Source organism: Pundamilia nyererei, unplaced genomic scaffold, assembly GCF_000239375.1.
Source record: "Pundamilia nyererei isolate P.nyererei 1_Seehausen unplaced genomic scaffold, PunNye1.0 scaffold00106, whole genome shotgun sequence".
Lineage (NCBI taxonomy): Eukaryota > Metazoa > Chordata > Actinopteri > Cichliformes > Cichlidae > Pundamilia > Pundamilia nyererei.
The window spans coordinates 766,884-787,901 of NW_005187507.1; the positions used below are offsets into that span (position 1 = coordinate 766,884).

At 40.1% G+C, this 21,018-nt stretch overlaps 1 protein-coding gene across 1 annotated transcript in view; it reads left to right on the forward strand.

The window, feature by feature from the left end:
• The first annotated feature begins 349 nt into the window (after positions 1 to 349).
• The window catches only part of LOC102197029 (formin-like protein 13), a 47,663-nt gene continuing 26,994 nt past the window's right edge, over positions 350 to 21,018 (forward strand). Inside the window, exons 1-10 of the mRNA XM_005740965.1 lie at positions 350 to 551; positions 1,213 to 1,329; positions 2,467 to 2,538; positions 3,091 to 3,264; positions 3,476 to 3,633; positions 4,981 to 5,154; positions 5,604 to 6,186; positions 6,482 to 6,644; positions 14,660 to 14,771; positions 17,417 to 17,507. Coding sequence (XP_005741022.1) covers positions 480 to 551; positions 1,213 to 1,329; positions 2,467 to 2,538; positions 3,091 to 3,264; positions 3,476 to 3,633; positions 4,981 to 5,154; positions 5,604 to 6,186; positions 6,482 to 6,644; positions 14,660 to 14,771; positions 17,417 to 17,507 — 1,716 coding nt within the window. The 5' untranslated portion in view covers positions 350 to 479. The remainder of the gene's footprint in view (positions 552 to 1,212; positions 1,330 to 2,466; positions 2,539 to 3,090; positions 3,265 to 3,475; positions 3,634 to 4,980; positions 5,155 to 5,603; positions 6,187 to 6,481; positions 6,645 to 14,659; positions 14,772 to 17,416; positions 17,508 to 21,018) is intronic.

The window sequence follows — 21,018 nt, forward strand, 5'->3', positions numbered from 1 at the left end:
ACCTATGCTATAATAATTCAAACAAAGTAATTCTTTTTTTGAAAAAAGGAGATCCATTTTTAGTACTTTTATTGCATTTCATATGAACACTCAAAATTATGGGTTCCCTCGCACTCTCCAGTGGATAGAAAAAACAACAGAAGAGGTAAAACCATGTCCTGCCAGTTAAGACATGTAACCTGCCTGGAAATGTATGCTATTTGGAGATAAAGTCTTTGCGCTGGCTGCTGTAGGTGTGGCTAAACAACCTAAGCAGGAACAAATTTAGCCTGCGTGTAAAGTGGGCGGTGGTAGAAGGAATCCTACAAATCATAGCACATTTCTTTTTTTCCCGCAGTCGTCAAGTATACCTCTGTTTAGGCTGCATGACAAAACAAAACAAGACACAATACTGTGAATCTATATTTGCAGTAAAGGAGAAACGTCTTGCTGAAGTGAGAAACTGTGTAGCATTTTGTAGATAATCTAAACCAGCTAGGATGCCAACTTTAGGATCAAAGAGAAAAGACAACCCACCCAGGATGGAGAAGTACACTGGGGGCATGCCACAGGTAAGAATCAGCTTATGAATTAAGGAAGTGCCAAGCTCTTTCTGCAGATGAGTCATTAAATAACAACAGCTTTACTGTAATAGTGATTCTACAGAATAGCTGCCTTGCTTTCACTAACGTCACATGTGCAGGTCCACAGCAAGAGCAGACAATGCTCTGTTTTAGCACACCAGTGTCTCTTTAGCATTTTACTTCCTCAATTTTACTTGACTTCCTTTTTGATAGAAATTTCCCAAAGATAGGAGCAGACATTACTCAGAAGTGTGACAGTATGTTCCTGGAATAGACCTTTTAAACGGTTTCTCATAATGTTACAACACAATGGCTTATCAGTGTGGTTAGACAGACAGATGTTGGCATTGCTCACACTGCGATGCTGAGAAATCAGTGCCATCTTTATGAAAATCTAAAGGAAAACTTAAGCAGTGCACCTGTGGATAGTGCTTATGGTGAGAGCGTGACAGCTCTTTGCAGTGATATTAAATAATTTATTTTTCTGTGGTCTTTCAATATTGTCACTTTTTTAAAATATGAAGAAATAAATCACACACAGAATGCTTGTTTTGAGATCGGGATGACCTTTGAAATGTGGGTGAAAAAGGAAAGAAAATCAACCAGACAAAGATAAAGTCTTCATCTTTTTACATTTTTATGTTTTCAGTTGAGCAATGAGATGCAACTAGACATCCTGAACAAGGTGAAGAGTGGACAGTTATCAATCGATGACGCTCTGCAGCAGGCAAGGATGGACAGAGAACAGAAGATGACAGATGACAAGGTAACCCTCATTTTTACTAAGCAGGTACACGATTTTCATGGTGACTTCAGTTTGAGTGTGACATGGGTGTGGTTTCAATGTTGAAAACTCAAAAAATAAAAAAAAAAGAAGAAAAAAAAGGGATCTTGTGGATAGAATTTGCATTGTTTTGTATTATGAGTCATGTGAAACAAGCTTTGACCATAATGCAGTAACATAACACAACACAAGATACCGTAAACAGGATCTGGGGTTCCCCATGTGTCCAGACCACCAGTATGTGACGAGATGGAGAGTGAAACCTGCAGGTTTTCAGTTTTCCCTGAAAGTGTTTAAATATTCACTATACGTAGATATGTGTAGTTTTATTTCATGTGCTCAACACTAAACAGTTCCAGATGAGTGGGGGATTAAGTGGAGTGTGTCGTAGTTAAAGCTAAAGAAAAATAACAGTCAGTTGGGAATTTAAAGTAAACTTTCCAGGTTGTTGCTCCGTTTATGTTAAGTGTATAATTTCATAGGTGGAATTTTTTAATAGCACAGATAAAGCTTAAATTCTCACAAATATTACAAGAAGTAAACGATCCATTCAAGACAGCCAGATATGGTTTAAAAGCAAACCCAAAATGGACTGTCTAATGTCTAATTCACCCTCTAATGTCTCTTCTTCCTGGATAATACCGTATGAGTGGAAAACAGAACAAACAATATTCCATGTAAGAATCAAATTATAAACACCAGCCCTTAAGCTACTGATCTAACTAACTAACTAAACTGTTATAGTCGACATGTCACTGCAAATAACCAACATGCGACAGACACAGGTAAAGGAATGTAATTTATATGTAGATATACCACCAGAAACTTTGCAGATGGCTTTAAAAGTCTGATGCTGGAGTTAACCTGACTTTAAAAAATATAGTACTGCATCTTCTTCTGCTATTTATAAACGTTGTTTTGCTAATAAGCTGCAAAGCCTGCTGGATCAGTTCAAACACAATTTTGTGGAAGGTAGTCCAAGGGTTTAGGAAGAAACAATAATGCAGTGTCCTTGTGTAATCCAGTATAGTGTAATCTAGTGATTCTACATTGTCCTTAAGTGGTGATTTCCCTCTAAGTATTCATATATGTAATGTTGTTTATTGGTTGTTTTTGCAGGAACTAGAATCTCAGTACAACTTTAGCGTTTACAAGCATGGCCGCTACAGGTGGCAGAAACGGGTTTTACAGGTGAGTTCAAAACAAAAGCAAAAATCTTGCTGTAGGCATCCAATTGCATAACAAATGAAACAGGAATGTAGACCATGACCTCAGGCTTCAGGGTGCTCTTAGCTCTCTGAGGTGACAGAGCAACCCTTAACATGGTCAGCTGCGTGCTCTGGCTATACTCCACCCACCTGTTGTTGAGAGGCACCAGAGAAGGAATCTTTAAGGGAGGGGGGGGGGGCTTAAGGAGAACAGGGGCTGAAGAAGGTACAGGTACACGATGAAGAAGGATTATTTTACACTTTGAAACATGCAAAGCTCCTCTGGCAGAGTGCAGTAGTAAAAAATTTAACAGGCAATCCATATAAATGTAGAGGCCGAGGATTCTGCAAGTTCCAGATTCTCTCTTTCACACACAAAAATGTTAGCATTGCTAACTAGCACTAAAGATACATCACGATGGTACATTACTGAAAGCAGATTAATCACCAAAGCGAGGCAGTAATAAATGTTTTAATGCCACACAGTGCACACTTCAGACATGCTCATTTAATCACTCACATTGTGAACATCCAGATTGATTTCAGGACCAAAATGGTGTGCAGCATAGAGAAAGGAATCGTTAAGCGGCAACTTCCCTTCTCTATTGTCAAGAGTTGTGATGATGGAGAGGGTTCCAGGTACTCTATTTCCTTTAAAGGACATCATGATTATGAATTGGAGGCCACGTCGCTGGAGGATAAACATAAGGTGACAATAAGATTGTTTCACCGAGGCAATTTCTGCTGAGATTTACTGAGATGTGATTATTGCTCTTTGAATTTAGACTCTTGATTGCAAACACTTAAGCTATAAAAATAAATGCAAAACAGCCTTGCTTTTACTTTTATACCATTTCATATCATTCATTGATGGTTTCACAGGGACTCTTTTCATTCTCGTGATTCTCTCTTTCGAGCAGATGATGGAGCTTGTCAATAAGATAATTTATAATAACATATACAATGATCATGGAGAAGAAAATGCAGAATCCCAAGAGCAATCTCAGGCACCACAGAGCATTCGAGAAGGGATGTTGTTGCTGCACAGAGGAGGCTTGGCATCATTTAAATGGATGAAGTATGTATGTCCGCTTATTATTGAAGCATTGCTCTCACAAAACAGCCACAGGACAGTTTTGACAGTTTTGTTAGTCATGAGAAGTTATTTGTCAGTAATATTTGAGGGCTACTAGTGTAGAAGTCAACAGCTTAAAACATTAATTTGGTCTTATACTGGGCCTTGACATAAACCCTGAGCGATCTCAACCCAACAGAGCATGATTTTCACTTTAAACTGCACAGAGACAGAAAAGCAAAAAGCCTCAGTTGATGGTGCCTGAAGCATCTCAAGTGGAAACCCAGCATTTAACGATGTTCATGGGCTCTACATTGACTCCAAAGAATTTTCATTCAAGTATTTAAAAAATCCTCATAATAATAATTATGTGAGTTTGGACAAGTACCTTTGAGCCTTCAAAAGAGGGGGACTTTGTATAAGTACACTATGTGTCATTGTCAATAAAGTTATGGTCATAACTGTATATGTGTGGCGAGGCGTGATTGCAGATGCCGCTCAGGTGCGTCCGCCTCCCCTACAGCGGCACCACAGGCCACGCCCCACCACTTTATTTTATGGAATAAAATTAATGTACTGCATAATTGATCCCTTTTAATAAACTTTGAATCCTTGTAGCTCATGCTACAAGCTAATTCTAGGATAGTTTTGAGTTTCTTAAGTTTACTTGAGTTTTATTTCAGTTTTACAGTCATACAAAATGATTACAGTATTTCTGAACCCCGAAATGTTTATCCAACCAATTCTAGTCCACAATCCTCCATTCCCCATTGCCCAAGAACGTTGGATCACTGCATATGTAAATAAAGTTTAATCAAAATCATATTTGCAATTGCCTTCCTCTGCCCTACAGCAGAGGAATGAAAAACGAATCCTTTTGTGCCAGAGTCAGCGCATTCAATTAATCTAGGAATAAGGAGAACATATTCATTACCAGAGAGCAGTTTTAAGTACATTCCTGAAAAATGCTTTCATTCTGATTGCTGATGGAAAATTGATACAATCTTTGAGCCAGGTGTTACATTAACTCGCTTCTTTTCTCGAAAGCCTCTTATCTGTTATCTTCAGTTAGAAAAGTTCCTCTAACTTAACCTTTCCTGGATTTGAGCCTACAACTGGCTCCTCCTCTATGTTTCTTCATACTTGACCCATTACTAGAAGGTATTAGCAGTAGTAGTAGGCAGATGAGCTTATCTTAGAATACATCCAGGCTGGGTATTTTATATTTCTAGCTGCTGTTTTATATTTTTTACATTGCTATTTCTTCCAAAACAGTAGACACCGGTAAATTGCATACATTATGATATATCTAAAGCTTACACTAAACACGACTCCTCCATTTTATTCCAGATACGAGGCCCGGCTCCATCCAGGACAACTAACGCTGGTCCCGTTGAGGGATGGCGAGATGACACTCTCGGTGCCTGTCTCCACTGTGATTCACCTGTCAGACGGTGACACCAGAGTGCAGAAATGTAACGACTCTGACACTTTCAGTCTAATCACCCACAAAAATGAGTACCAGTGAGTGAGTTTTATTAAGATGTGGAAATATAACAAAAGCAAGCAGCTAATGAACTCTGTCACACCAGCTGTATTTGTTTGTGGGGCGACTGTGGCGCTGGAGGTTGGGAAGCGCATCTGTAACCGGAAGGTTGCCGGTTCGATCCCGATGGCGCGATATGGCAGCCTCACTTCTGTCAGTCTGCCCCAGAGCAGCTGTGGTTACAACTGTAGCTGCCTCCACCAGTATGTGAGAGTAAATGAATAATGGAATTGTAAAGCGCTTTGTTAATTAATTATCTGCCTTGCACAAGTGGGTATTCTCGATCAAAAGTCTATTTGTGTAATGTGTTCATTTTTACTGTAACAGTTTGAGTGATAATATCATAAAAGGAGTCTGGGACTGTTAATTACCACACTTTTGTCATCTAAATAAGAAATGCTAGTTAGGTTTTGCTTATTTATTGCAGGTTCAAGGTGCCAGATGAAACAGTTGCCCCGGGGACTGTGCAACAGGAACGGGATGCATGGGTCAAAGCTATTGACAAACTGTGTTCAGAGTGGAAAAGGAAGTCCAAGATGTTCATGGAACAAAAGTCCTTTCGACAAGTGAGCATAACCGAAGACACAGAGGACAACGATACAGATCTCGAGTCCAGTGGTGAATTCGGTGCTGGCAGCATCACTTATCCTCCAGCTGATAATAAAAATGTAGATCCACCCCTGAGTGATGGAGATAATTTATCAGCTCAGCAAACCCATCCACCAGCTGATCACACAAAGCCTATTCCTAAACCTCGCAGGAGGAATTCTCCCCAAATAATCCCACCTCAGGTCTCATCACCGCCCTCTCCCAGTCCGACATCTCCCACCTCCCCTCCATACAGTCTCCGTGCTATCCTTCAGCCCCCTCCCGCAGTCCCAGAGTCTCCTGCCCAAGAGGCAGGGCCTCCCCCCCGAAGCATCCCAGCTCCTCCACCTTTACCCCTCAACCTAAATTCAAAAAAAGCATGCACCAAGGCTTTCCACTGGGATCTTATTGGCCCAGACAAGGTAAAACTGTCTCCATTCATTACAAGTCATTGAATTATCATATTTTCCGAGCCAAGTATAGCACTTACAAAGGCTCCCATTAGTGTGAGTCTTTCATATTTAAATGACATGTTTTATTGTTTCGGCAAAAACAGAAAGGTCAGTTTCAGCTTGTTTTTTCTTCATTATTGCTGCGAATTGTTCTTTGTTTTGTCTGTCAGTTATTTCTTTCAAGTGCTGTTCTTTTGTAATATTAACATTGATTTCCTCATAAAATTAAATTGTTGCAGTACTGAATTCATTTGTTTGTTGGCAGATTGCAAAATCGTTCTGGATACAGGAACGCATGGGGAGGATTGAAATCGACACATCACTCTTACACAAGCAATTTGCTGTTAAAGATCTTCGGACATTTGGTGTCGTTGAGCCAAATAATACCCAGCATATTATGCTGAACCAGAAGATTGCACACAACTTCAGTGAGTACAATAAATATGTCTATGACTTTTGACGTGAAGCTGCTCATAAATATTGCCAACAGAAACATATAATTTTCAGCATTTTAAGAAGAAGATTAGATTTCCTCTGCAAAATAATAAGTATAATTTCCAAGCTGTAATGAAAAGCCATTCTTCCGGATTAAGTCAAATAAAGGAGCTTATTTCTCCAGTGAATTAGAAATTAGAACATGTGTTTACACAACCACCAGAGGGAAGCACTACACAGAGAGAGCAGCTTCTCTGCAGAAACAGAATTATTGTCAGGAGGTCCTTTGAATTTTTAATAAATTCGATTTTTATGCCCAGTTAAGAGAAAGCTGACCTGACATCTTTCTTTCAGGGTTAAAAATGCTGCCAGTATTCTCTCTTCAAACAATAGTTGAGACACATTTTGTGCAAAGCACATATATGATTTGTATTTGTGTCTGCAGGGGGCAGTATGTCACCAATCCAGCAGTGACATGACTGCCCATGGACTCTGCAGAGTGATTGTGGACTGGAACATATTCTATTTCTCATCTAATGGCCTTTCACTTTTGATTAACTGAGTGTATGTGGCTTGTATATTTCAAGAGCCATGCCAGGGGAGAACATTTCAGAAGCTTCCTCTCACAGGTCCTCCAAGTAGCACAGTTACCGTGAACCGATACAGATGTGGTGGTGGGCTGCTAAATGGAATCAGCATGAATGTGCAGACTGGCAACATAATTAGACTTCACATATTCATAAAATATGGATAGGGGATCTGAGCGACAACGGCAGTGATTTCCTGCCTTGATACAGAATACTGTATCAAGGGCTCCTCCCTGACCTGGAAACTTTGATTCTGTCAGGCGCAGGAGCTGAGAGATGAGAGCCCGAAGGCAACTCAAGGCCATGCATCTTTTTGCTGCTAGCTTTAAAAACATTTGAAGAACAAGGAAAAGCATCTTCCTTTCAGTTCCTATTTATTTGGTCCTATTAATACCACTATTGAAAGTGTCATTTTTAATACAAAAAATTAAAAAGTTCAAACTGTCACGTAAGTGAAAGGTGATGAGTATATTCCCAGGAAAGAAAAGTGGTTGTGCATGTGTGTTTTAGTTTTCTGTTACTGGATTATAGTTATTAATACAACTATGTATAAGTGTAGAATATATATGAAAGACTGCTGTAGCCTTCATGATGTTGCATATTGGTTTGTGAAGCCTTGATTTGAAACTGTCACCAGAAGTGAGCACATATGGAGAGGAGAGTGAAATGCTAACTATAGCAAGCTTGTCTGTAAGATAGACACAGATACCTGCTAATTAGTGCTAATCAGTTTTGGTCAAGCTACTTTGAAAAAGTAATTAGTTACTAGTTAATAGTAACTAATTACCAGGAACCAGGAAAAGTAACTTTAAAAAAAAGTTTAAATATGGAAAATAATTTTGATCCCATCTTAAGTAAAATACTAAAATATAAATTAGTAAATATACTTGAACATACTAAAGTGCATATTCAATTGTTTATTATAAAACTGAATATATAATTGAAGTAAATGGGCCCTTTAGTCGAAGGAACTAACAGCAAACACTAAACACTAAAGTACTGGGTATCTACGTCTTTCTGCTTGGTGGGCCTACCCCTCCTTGGCCGGTATCTTGGCAATAAGAGACTTAAAGAAATTTGACTAGACTGTTGACAAAGGCAGCATCAGTCTTTTTAACTCAGTCTGTGCTACAGATGTTTGTGGAGAAGAGAAACCAAGCTTAGACTGTTAGATGGCGTCGCTCCATCTCTGTTATTTGCTGAGCTCACGATAGCCTCACCTGGGTTTGGTCTGCGCCTGCTAGCATCAACACCGTCGTTATTGGTGACCAGCTTTGTTGCAGCTTTGACATTGAGAGGTGCAACAAAAGTAGTCGAATTGCTTACAGCTGATAAAAACATAAATCCCATTTCACATAGAGATTCTTGACGTTTCTCTCTTTGAGAGAAAAATAATGTCTGGACTTCCACTTAAAAAAATGCTAAATTTGAATTATCTGGGCTCACCATGACTGTGCCTCTGTCTGTATATGTTTGTATGTGAACACTCGCCCAAGTCTACCTCTGGTTGGTTTACCATGACTACTTCACTTCATCAGCAGCACTCATGCAATTGTTTGCCCCCCAGCTCCCAGTAGGAGGAAGACGGCTTCAACCCATTGTGTGCTAAAAAATACTCATGTGTAAAGATAACGGCATTGTAATAATAGAAAAAGTAATTAGTTAGATTACCCATTACTGAAAAATGTAATGTCGTTTATTTTAATGCCATTATTCCCATCACTGGTAGCCAGTATGGTAACCACTGATCTATCAATCCCTCTATTTTCTGTGCAGTTTAAGCAGAGATGCCCCACATAATTACCTGAAAAACAGTTGAGAGGTACAGTTCAGTAAATACACTATGAAACTTTATTAGATGCACATTATTAGGGTTGGACTTCCCGTTACCTGAAGATCTGCATAGATTCGACAAGGTTGCTGGAAACATTCCTCAGACATTTTGGCCCATATTTACATGATAGCATCACACAGTGGCTGCAGGTTTGTCAGCTGCACATCGATAATGTGATCCATCAAATCATGAAGTGCTCTATCAGACTGAGATCTGGCAACTGTAGACAGCATTTGAATGCAGTGAACTCACTGCCATGCTCAAGAAACCAGTTTGATGTTATCTAAGCTTGGTAACGTGTATCATCTTGCTGGAAGCAGACATTGGAAGATAGGTACATGTTACCATAAAGGAATGGGCATGATCAGCAACATTCCTAGTGTGGTGGTTAAACATTTCTTGGTTGGTACTAAAGAGTCCAGAGTGTGCTAAGAAAATGTCTCCCACACTATTACACTGCCACTAACAGCCTAACTTTCGATTCTATAATCTAGTAATTGGAAGGTTGGTGGTTCGATCCCTGACTGCTTCAGTCTGCGTGCTTAAGTCAATGGATCCAAGATTTCCTGCCGTTTACACAAAATTCAAACCTTCCCAGGCATCTTATTTTGTCCGGTTTAGGTGAGTCTATGTTAGCTGTAACCTCTGTTCCCTGTTCTTAGCTGACTGGTGTGGTCTTGTGCTGTTGTAGCCCATCTGCTTCAAGGTTCGACGTGTTGTTTGTTCAAGGATGCTCTTCTGCATATTTATGTTGTGCCGAGTGGTTATTTTAGTTACTGTTGCCTTTTTAACAGCTCAAAGCACTCTGGCCATTTTCCTCTGACCTCTAGCAGGAACAAGGTATTTTCTCCTTGATAACTGCTGCTCACTGGATATTTCCTGCTTTTCAGACCATTCTCCAACAGCTATGCCATATTTAAAGTCACTTAAATCACCTTTTGTCCCCACTCTGAAGCTCAGTTTGAACTTCAGCAGGTCATCTGGGCTAAATGCATTTAGTTGCTGATTGTGCAAAATTTTAACCTTTATAAAATTCTAAAGGGTGACTTAAAAAAAATCATCAATTTTTATTTGGTAAATGAAATGTAAGAATAAACGTGTTTATGTAACTGCAAAACATTATTTTTTGTGCTGTAACTTGGTTTCAGTTTTATGACTTGGCTTTGGCTTCATCTCACAACACTGGATGTTGTGGCTCATCTGTAAATAGTATTTTATGGTCGCAGTGGGCCACGGTGGAGCCAAATTTGACACTTTGGATCTATATCAATGCATTTAAATTATTGTATTGTGTAAGCCTAACATCTGAACTGCAGTGATATATGAGTAACATAAAATGCTAATACCGAAGAAAGAGCATCTTGAGAAGTAATGGTTAATTACCTTTGCTGCACTGCTGCATTTTGTATCTGACTTTGAGGCAAATTTTAAACACTGAGTTTTGTTTTTGTAATTTAGAACAGACTTAGTCCAGAGGTGATTTCTACCTGTTTAAAAACACATGATCTCCACCCAGATACATAAAACGGAATAATTTGGGAATCAGACTTCTCTTTCCTTCTGTCCCTCTCTATCCCATAGCACCCGTCCCTGCCACCCCCGACACACATGCACACATAAGCGACATGCCCCTCCTGCTCTTGTTTGCATGCTTATCACCTGCCTAAATTCATGCTGTTTATTCGTCTCATTTCTCATTCTTCGCCAAACTATTTATTCATCTGATCTCATTAAACTGGGAGCCAGTGTGCATTCAAAGTCTCACTTTCTTTTTACAAAGCCAGGAACACCTCACCTCAGTAGACAGTGAGACTCCACCTCAATATAATAACATCACAGATATGTGATCAATAATTAATTAACAAACCCAGAAGTGATAATTAGCATCAGACATACATTGGCTCCCTTACTGTATCCACAGTGCCTTTAAAAACAGTGCAGTTACGCACTGAGGCAGATGGAACTAGACAGCTTGAGCAGTTGTGTTACTATTGTTTTGTGTTTTTGAGGGGTTTAATATGGTAATCAGCATGATCCTTATGGGCAAGCCAGAACATCAGCTGCATCAAGCGTGCATAGAACAATGCTGCATTGATCTGTGTACTTGTGCACTGCATTTAAGTACTCTACAGAAATTCAGTAGACCCTTAACAGCAGGATTGCAGCTCATATTGATTTTTTTTGCATTCTTTTGAAAACTATCTTTAGAGCACACGAAGGACGCTGATACAAGGTTTGTCTGTGAATATGTGTTAGGAATTTCTGAACGCTAATAGCCGTGACTCCTCTCTGGATGCCAGCACAATGTTTAAATAAATTATAAAAGATTCTGAATGTTATCATACAGAATGGTTTATTCCCAGGTCAAGTTTTGTTTTTGATGTGAAAGATGGACCCACAGCTTTCCTTAGGTAAATGTATCAGTACTCTTTGTAGTGTGTTGCCCAGTTGCTCCTAGTCTAAGCACTGATTTGGGCTGAATCAGGAGCCTTCAGCTTTCAGGCCTCTGCTCTGTGGAACCAGCTCCCAGTTTGGTTTTGGGAGACAGACACCCTCTCTAGCCTTAAAGCTTTCAGGTCTAGATCAGGTGACTCAGAATCCTCCCTTATTTATGCTGCAATGTGTTTGTGTACCACTCTGCATTTAATTGTTAGTTGTTAGTAAATGGCTCTCTTCCACAGTGTGTCTGTGTGTCTTGCGGCAAGTGACCTCCTTCTTCCTGTTAAGAAGGAGTTCTTCCTTCCCCCTATCTCTTGCTCACAAGGAGTTGCCACTGTATTATAGCAGGTTATTTTCCTTACACTATAAACCCCCTTGAGGTGACTATTGTTGTGATTTGGCACTATATAAATAAAGCTGAACTGAACTGAATCCATTGACTTGAGGGATTGTTGGCTGAATGGTGAAAATAATGTGAAACTGCTTTGTTATGCGCACATTTTTCTTCAAGTGAATATTTGTTAAAAAATAATATTAACTATAAACAATAAAGCTACCAGATACCTGGTCAGATAACAGAAGAGGAGTAAAAAGTGCCATATGAAATGGCGTAGAAGCAGAAAGTAGCATTAAATGGAGATACTCAAAGTACCTCAAAATTGTACTGAATTAATGTGATAGAGCTATATAGTTCCATAATTAGATGAGATCCATTGCGGATTTGTATGATCAAAGTGCAGTTCTGTTTAGATTGTGTGTCCGACTCATATGGTTATTTACCTTGAGAGCCCCACTGCATGCTGCCTATTTAATGACTGAAAATGTCGCACTCCTAATTAAAAGTACACCTGTGGCTTCATGCACCCGATGGGAAACACTCTCCATCTCCATACTCTAATTTGCCAGGGCATTGCCCAGTTTGTCTGAGTGCCAGCCAACAAAGGGCTTAATTTGCACTTGTGTGTGTGTGTGTGTTTTTCAGGCTAGATGAGACAGCCTAACCCTTACTCACGAGGAGACTAGTAGTTCTTCAAAATTGTTTTGGATGTTTGATGTTATGATTCGTCCTCTGTTGGTCCTGGTAAGGGAATTACTGTCTCAAGTCTTTAATGTCAAGGATTTAGAGACGTGATGATTACAGCTTTGTACCTCAGTGCTCCTCATTTAACATGATGAGCCCATTTTTAATCAGTTTGATGGTTTGGATTCAGCAGATCAACTACTACTTCGGACTGCAAATGTTGAAAGTCACCCTTTTTATAGACAGTTGTTTAGAGTTACATAAGATTGACACTAGTTGCATCGTATGCCTGCAAGCAGCGGCCTAGCTTATCCTACGACTGGCTACATGCTGGAGGCAGTTGAATAGCTAGCCTAGCTCTCTACAAGCATAACAAGGGGGGCTTTTCAACTTTTCAATTATTGCTTTAATTTGTTATTTTTTAAACATTGTTTTGTGGACTTGGAGAGGGCATTCGACCATGTCCCTCGGGGGGTCCTGTGGGGGGTGCTGTGGGGGGTGCTCCGGGAGTATGGGGTGTCTGGCCCATTGCTACGGGCCATTAAATCCTTATACAACCGTTGCAAGAGCTTGATCCGCATAGCCGGCAATAAGTTGGACTCGTTCCTGGTGGGTCATGGGCTCCGCCAGGGCTGCCCTTTGTCACCGATTCTGTTCCTAATTTTATGGACAGAATTTCTAGGTGTAGCCAAGTGGCGGAAGACTTTCACTTGGATGGTCTCAGAATCTCATTTCTGCTTTTCACGGATGATCTGGTTTTGTTAGCTTCATTGGGTGAGGGCCTCCAGCTCGCCTTGAAATGGTTCGCAGCTGAGTGAAGCTGTGGGAATGAGAATCAGCACCTCCGAATCTGAGGCAATGGTCCTCAGCCAGAAAAGGGTGGAGTGCCCACTCCGGGTCAGGGACGAGTTCTTGCCCTAATTGGAAGAGTTTAAGTATCTCGGGGTCTTGTTCATGAGTGACAGGAGAAGGGAGCGGGAGATCGACAGACGGATTGGTGCAGCGGCCACAGTGATGTGGACGCTGTACCGGTCTGTTGTGGTAAAGAGAGAGCTGAGTGTAAAAGCGAAGCTCTCAATTTACTGGTCGATCTACGTCCCTAAGTGAGGGACCTATGGTCACGAGCTGTGGGTAGCGACCAAAAGAACAAGATCGCAGATACAAGTGGCGGAAATGAGCTTCCTCCAAAGGGTGGTTGGCGTCTCCCTTAGAGATATGCTGCTCCTTCACATCAAAAGGAGCCAGTTGAGGGGGTTCGGGCATCTGACAAGGATGCCTCTTGGATGCCTCCGGGATGAGGTGTTCCGGGCATGTCCCATCAGAAGGAGGCCCTGGGGTAGACCCAGGACACACTGGAGAGATTATATCTCTCGGCTGGCCTGGGAACACCTTGGTGTTCCCCTGGACAAGCTGGATGAGGTGGCTGTGGAGAGGAAGGTCTGGGCTTCTCTGTTTAGGCTGCTGCCCCCGCGAACCGGCCCCAGATAAGCGGAAGAAGATAGATGGATAGACATATTAAAAGAACAAAATACAGTCCACTATTAAGTGAATGTTAGAGGTAGACGTGTGTGCATATTTTAGAACAAGTCATTATACTAAAGATAAACTGCTGTTGCAGTTTCATATACCAGCAGCCAAACATGAGAGTGGTATCGATGTGTGAACAGACGATCAAACTATTCAGTCAACATGTCTTAAACAACATGATCAGCATTCAGAGTCGAGGCTTTCTGTTACTTAGCCTCATAACATATTAAATTAAAATTGCCAAATCAGAGCCTGTGTGTCAGACTGGCTTAAGTGAGTGTATTTTATAGAATTCACTGTTCATATTACATACATGTCTGCCTAAAACGCTGATGCTCATAATGAAGTCTTCTCACAGCTACTGAATTATGCAGAGGCATTTCCTATAAAAAAAAAAAATCACATCAGCTTTGACTTGATAGAATGCAAATTTGTTCATTTCCCTTAGGCATTTGGAAGAAAGTAATTAAGCAAAGGACCCTTTGTCTTCAGAATGCTTTTTGAGTCATTTCATCGCAGGATAAGAGGACTATCTGTCAAGAGAAAAGCTTTCATGTACCATTGAGTGTGTTGACTTTTTCTAATCTATTGTTCTCCTAGACATTTTTCTCAAAAGTTTTCCGGTGCAACCGGGAGAGCTGAAGGACAAACTGTTCATCATTAATGAGAAAGATGGAGGCCTGTCTGATGAGCACATCACCTCTCTGAGGAGGTATGACTTGGTGCCAAAAAAACGCTGATTTGTATTCACTCCTTATAGTGTCACAACTGAAGCTGAGAGGTGAACATCTTTTTGTGCCCAAGTCCGTGGGCGGTTGATGTGTGTTTTCATTGGCAGAGGTAAAGCCTTTGGAAACTAGATGCTAAACAAATCATCAACGGGGATGTGGGTCCATGTTACTGCCAGGACAATGTGAAACAGGGGAAACCGCTGCCAATTCATGTGAGGAAGAAACACAGCAGTATTCACTGTGTTTTAATACTAAAGAGCAGATGCCAGAACCTTTTACTAGAGCAGCTCACTAATAAAAGTTTTATCTCGGGTTATTTGCAGAGATGGAAACTATTGACATGCCCTCAGGAATAAAACACAGCAAGTGGGTAAAATGCTTCCTGATTCTTACCTGCAGTTTACTTAGTGACTCTGTGTGCTGACCTCCTGGAAGGCAAAACTGATCTAATGTACTGTGGGGACGGTTTTATATATTCTGTGAAAACATAATATATATTTTAATGCGTGGTGGCGTCGTCCTGAGGAATACAATCTTGAAAGAACCACTCCCAACAGGTGCTGCAATATTGATGACCGGTGCTACTCTGGTGGCACATAGGCTGACTCGTGAGAAGGCGAATGTCTATGGTTTGAGGTCAGAACTCACAGGAATGTCAGAAGTAGGAAGCCCAGTTTAAGACGAGAGAGAGGTTCAAATTCAGTGCAAGCGAATAAATGGCTCTTCCCATCAACGTCTCGCTGCTTTATAGAAGCTCACGAGGACCATCAGCGTTACTTGGCTTTTAATCACTCGCCTTTCCCTTGGCTACTAGAAATCAGTCTAATGGCATCGCTTCATGGGGCCAAGCAAGAAAACATGTGATGACATACCTGAACAAAGATCAAAAGGGAGAAGTACATATGACAAAAAAAGGAAATGTAACATAAAATTTTAAAGTCAGTCTAAAGGTCTAAATGTATGCGTCTTTTTCTGATCCTTAAACAACGACTGATATTAGAGATAGCTGCACTTGATGTGTTTTTACCTTTTTGACATGGCGACACGTCATATTCAACTCTTTACTCTTTTTTTAAAGATTAATAAGTTGAAATAACTCTCCGGTTCATACAGTACTACTATTCTTAGTCAAATGTCGCTCTAAATTTCACACACGGGCCATACTAACAAATATCTCTATCAAAATAAAAACAAAAGACTGTAAATATGTACAGCTGACACAGTGTTGTTAACCAGTAGAAAATAAATTCATAGCTCCACATACAGCATACTGTTTGAGGATGGGCGCTTTTCCCCCTTAGCAATAAAATATTCACTGTGGCACAGAAAAAGATATCAGTTCTGGAATGAAAATTTCTGCTTTTGATTGTTGCCAAGGTTTTCTTCATTCTTGATTTTACGTTTTTTTTTTCCATGTTCTATGATTTTTTTTTGTTCATTTTTAATTAGAAAACTATAAACTCTGTTATTTGTGTGATGAACTGTCACCACTCTTACCTAATGCTTGCACTGGGAACTATATATGCATTAGGTGGACATATTGTAGCTCCACGTGTGGAAGATATTAGGGTGTATTTGTTGACGGCACCATATCAACTCAGAAAAAAAAATCTGCCTTTGTTCAGTTTATATATAATTGCTGATTGCTGTCGGTGGCCAGAAAAGTCCACTTCTGAACAATTATTGACCTTGGACAATGACAAATTACTAAATAAATTGACTTAATCTTCATTAATTACTCTTGCCTGTCAGATTTAACCACATAGCTTATCTTTTATCTTCAGCCCCTGAACACATGACGACTAAAAGACAAAAGGCACATAAAAAGCAAACAAATCAAACATCAAATTTTGTAAAGGAATGTACGTGATATGAATGTAGGTGAGAAAAATGTGTAAAATTGATTAAAACCGAGAGGCATAAAAGCCTAACAAGACTAACCGTCCCAGATGACACACACATACAGGCAAATATGAAAAAAAAGGGAAATGAACATAGACATCTCATATGACATATGGCATATAAGCCCAGAGGCAAAAAAGAAATCAGACATCACGTTGGCACTGTTGTTTTTCCAGCAGCAGCAGATTTCTACAGGATGTTGAAGCAAGTCTCCCAAATCAGCTGGAACTTATTTTCCAACCACGTAGGAAAGAAAAGACTGATTGGCAAATTCACATAAAATTGAAGGACCCAGACTATTACAGCCCTCTAAACGGGCTCCGTATTTATCCACCAGATGAATATTAATGACTAAATAAGCATCGAGTTTTACGAATATATTTAGGTATTACTGATTACAAATTAAACTCAAAAGACTCGGATAATCTGAAGTGTCAGGACTATGTGAGTGTGGTTTGATTAGACCGGACAGACAGAGAGCAGACAAGTGATTGATTAAAGCTCAAAAGAGTATGAAATCACCTTTTCAGAACTAAGCCTCAGAGGAGAAAGGGGGGGAAATAGCAGGACAATGATATACTCAAAAAATGTTTAAAACTGTTGTTTGGCAAGAAATGTTCATTGTGAAACCATCTGATTGGTTATTTTAACAGGTAAATAGCATCTGTATGTACAAAGAACAGCAAACATTTTCTTCTTATTTATTTATTGTTTTATGTTTAAGGTATGTCCCCACCATGGAAGATGTGGAAAGGTACAAATCCTACAAAGGACCTGTAGCGGAACTGCATATTGTGGACCAGTACATGATGGAGGTACAATTTTTAGTTACATGTATCATCTTCATATAAAATTAAAAATTAGGTATACAAGCTCATAACATACAAGCTCGCTAACATAAAACAATAGGAATGGTTACAATAAGCTGCAGGCCTAAAACATCAGTGTTCAATAAAATAAACTTCTAACTTGTAGCTGATCAATACACACACTGCATTTTAAATTGTACAAATGTTACCACTAAATTCATTACAAACCAGTTTTTTGACATCCTGCATTGACACTAAGCGTGACATTGTGGCTGCACCAAATGCACTCTTATTTTATAAGTTGCACTTAAAATTTAATGAGAAACATGGGCTTGTGCTTCATTGACGGCCTTCTTCATTCTCTGTGGCAGGGGAGACTGCAGTCATCAAACTGCTTTTGAGGCGCAGCCTGTTTCATTGCTTTGTAGAAATCCTCACACACACACACTCGCACATGTGGATCATTTCTTTCTCCGTTTTCTGCTCTAATGCTGCAACGTTTCAACCACACATTTCGGATTTCTTGATTTTCTTTTGCCTTTGGTTAAATGGCTAAAACTGAATTTCCACTCACAGGGAATGGAAATAGATAACAAACTGCATCAAAAACAGGAATACAGTTGAAAATAGAATATAGTTTATAACAGTTTATTTTTTTCAAGTTTCCACTTCATTGAGCTAATTATAATTTATTACTTTAGGAATTGGGAACCAATAATTGGTCATTTAGAAACATGATATTCCAATATAGTGGCATGATGGTTAGCACTATTGCCTCACAGCAAGAAGGTCCTGAGTTCAGGTCTGCTCGTGTTTGTGTGGGTTCTCTCCAAGTACTCTGGCTTCCTCTAACAATCCAAAACACATGTAGTTAGTGGGGTTAGGTTAACTGGTGACTCTGGTTACCAGAATGGTTTTCTGTCTATGTCTGTTAGCCCTGCGAAAGACTGGCAACCTGTCCAGGGCGTACCCTGCCTCTCGCCCTAAGATAGCTGGAATAGGCTCCAGCCTACTTACGATCCTGACAAGGAGAAGAGGATGGATATATTAACAAATGAGACATAAAAAGATTTTTTTCACATTTGTTATCTGAAGGGTGTTTCTCTCATCTTTACTTTACTTTTAAAAATGTATTAGTCCTTGTTGCTAATAGTAATAGATCACCAAATAGCCAATATGCCAATTAACCAATACCTTATGCTTTACTCGCTAGGTATACCAGCACCACTTTTTGTTACCATCCTGTCCACTTCTCAAGTAGTACAAGGTTGGAAAATAGTACCGACTTTCAGAAGTTTCACTGAAAAAACTGTAGTGGTTTTCCGTGCATGCAATCCCTCCAAGTAGGGAATGCTATTGCACACACAGAAACATGCTGTGGAGCACACTGAATGGAGCATTAAAGTTGAAGGTGGGAGTGTCATTTCTCACTGAGCCTTCTCCCCTTTCCTGTGAACTTTACCTTAATGTGACCCCGCCATGCTGGGAGACATGCTCTTGGTACCTTGTACCTTAGCAGTGCTCTTGTCAACCGTGACGAGCAGCACCTGATGACTCTGTCCTTTATATTCTGTGTAGGAATACCAGCCATACTACAGTTACAAAAAGAAGGATTGGTTATGCTGTTGTTGTTTTTTTAAAACTTACTGCAGTTTGTCTTTTCACTTCCCAAAGAAATGCAAAGAAAAACACGACTTTTGTTTAACCCAGTTTGAACTAGGATAGTCTAAAGCACTGATTTAGAGAATGATACAGGAGGCTGTTGGCTATCCCAGCTGGTTACTGGGTAACCAGTTCATCACAGACCAAATCAGACAGAAAGAAAACCATTCACACTCAGATTTACACCTACAGCGATTTTTAAAATCACCGCAAAACCAGTGAATGTCTTTATACTGCGCCCACGCGGGCGGAAGAACGTGCAAACTGTAAACAAAAAAGGGCAGCAGGATGAAAACCAGAACATTCCTGCATAACATAACAGTTAACTAACCACTGCACGAATTCTACCCTACCAGAATTACAATTACAAGAATTTAAATAGCAAATTTCAGATCTCACGATTAAAGCAGCATCCAATGCATGCTCATTTAGCACTTTGCTCACGAGAACTTGTTGAGTCACCTGCCTTCTCAGTCACACACCACGGCTGTCATGGCAGGCATCATCTGGTTATCACTTTCCAGCAAGGTTGGCAGTGATATGGTGGCTCGAGGTTGCAGCAGGGTTAGCAGATGAACAGCCAGAGCAGCCCACACTGCCACACAGGAATATTTGACAGTGTGTTTTTTTAAAAATGGGATTTCGTATGCAAGCCTGGGTTGAGTGGCAACACCTTCGTAAGCCTCATGTACTTCTGAAGGCTCTGAAGGCTCAAACCTCCATGCAGACAGGCTGGATTCTACTAAATAAACAACAAAATCAGTTCTATTTATTATTGTCAACTAACAGGTATTCTAAAATACCATTAACTAATGTTCTGCGGGGTTTATTCATTCCAGACATCCACCCCATAAATCCATCCATCCATCCATCCATTCATCCAATCTCTTACACTTATCCAATACAGAGTCATGGGGAAGGTGGAGCTTATCCCACAGGGGCACAGGGTACACTCTGGATAGGCCAAAAGACTGTGGCAGGGTTCACACAGAGAGAAAAGCTACCATTCGCTCTTGCATTCACACCTTTAGCCAATTCAGAATCACAGGTGAACCTAACCTAAGGCCAGAGTACCCATAGAGAACCCACCCAGACACAGGGAGAACATGCAAACTCCACACAGAAAGGCCCCAGCACCTTCTTTCTGTGAGCCAAACCAATCTAAAGTACCGTGCCATCCTAACACAATTTGAATATGTTTTCTATGCAAGACATGTGATAGTCAGTATTTATGCTTTTGCACCACACCTTGTACACACTTTACAACATGTGTGGTCTTCTGGTGCTTTATTGTATTTTGAAACTGAACATTATGTTGGAACCTTCAAGCAACTGTTTAATTATTCTCTGTTTACAGAGTATCAATAAAACTACTTATTGGATACAGCTGGAAGCAACAGTTTGGGAACCCCTGAGCTAATTTGCTCAATTTGTTGATTTCTGAAGTGAAAAGAAAACTCAAGCCCTGCAGCAAGCAGACATTAAAATGGAATACTCTTTGCACTGCTGTTATTTTATCTGTGAAACTTCAGATCAGTAATTTTGGTGCATAAAACAGGCACCTTTTGAAGCCAGTCCTTCTGTACTGAATTAGGAATTCCTCTTACCTTTCTTGAATAGCTCATGATGGATTAACAGTATGTTGGATTTTGAAGTATGCAGGACATCTGCCTTCAGAATGCACTGGTATTTAGTGAAATCCATTCTTTTCTTTATCCCTGCATTACTTCGTGTGCTACAGGCTGCTTGAAGCAGAATTTTCTACCCAGTGTTTAACAGCTGACATTTCTCCCCATCAGAAACTGTTTAGTTTCATTTTTCTACAAACATAACGATTGTGGCCAACCCCCCCCCC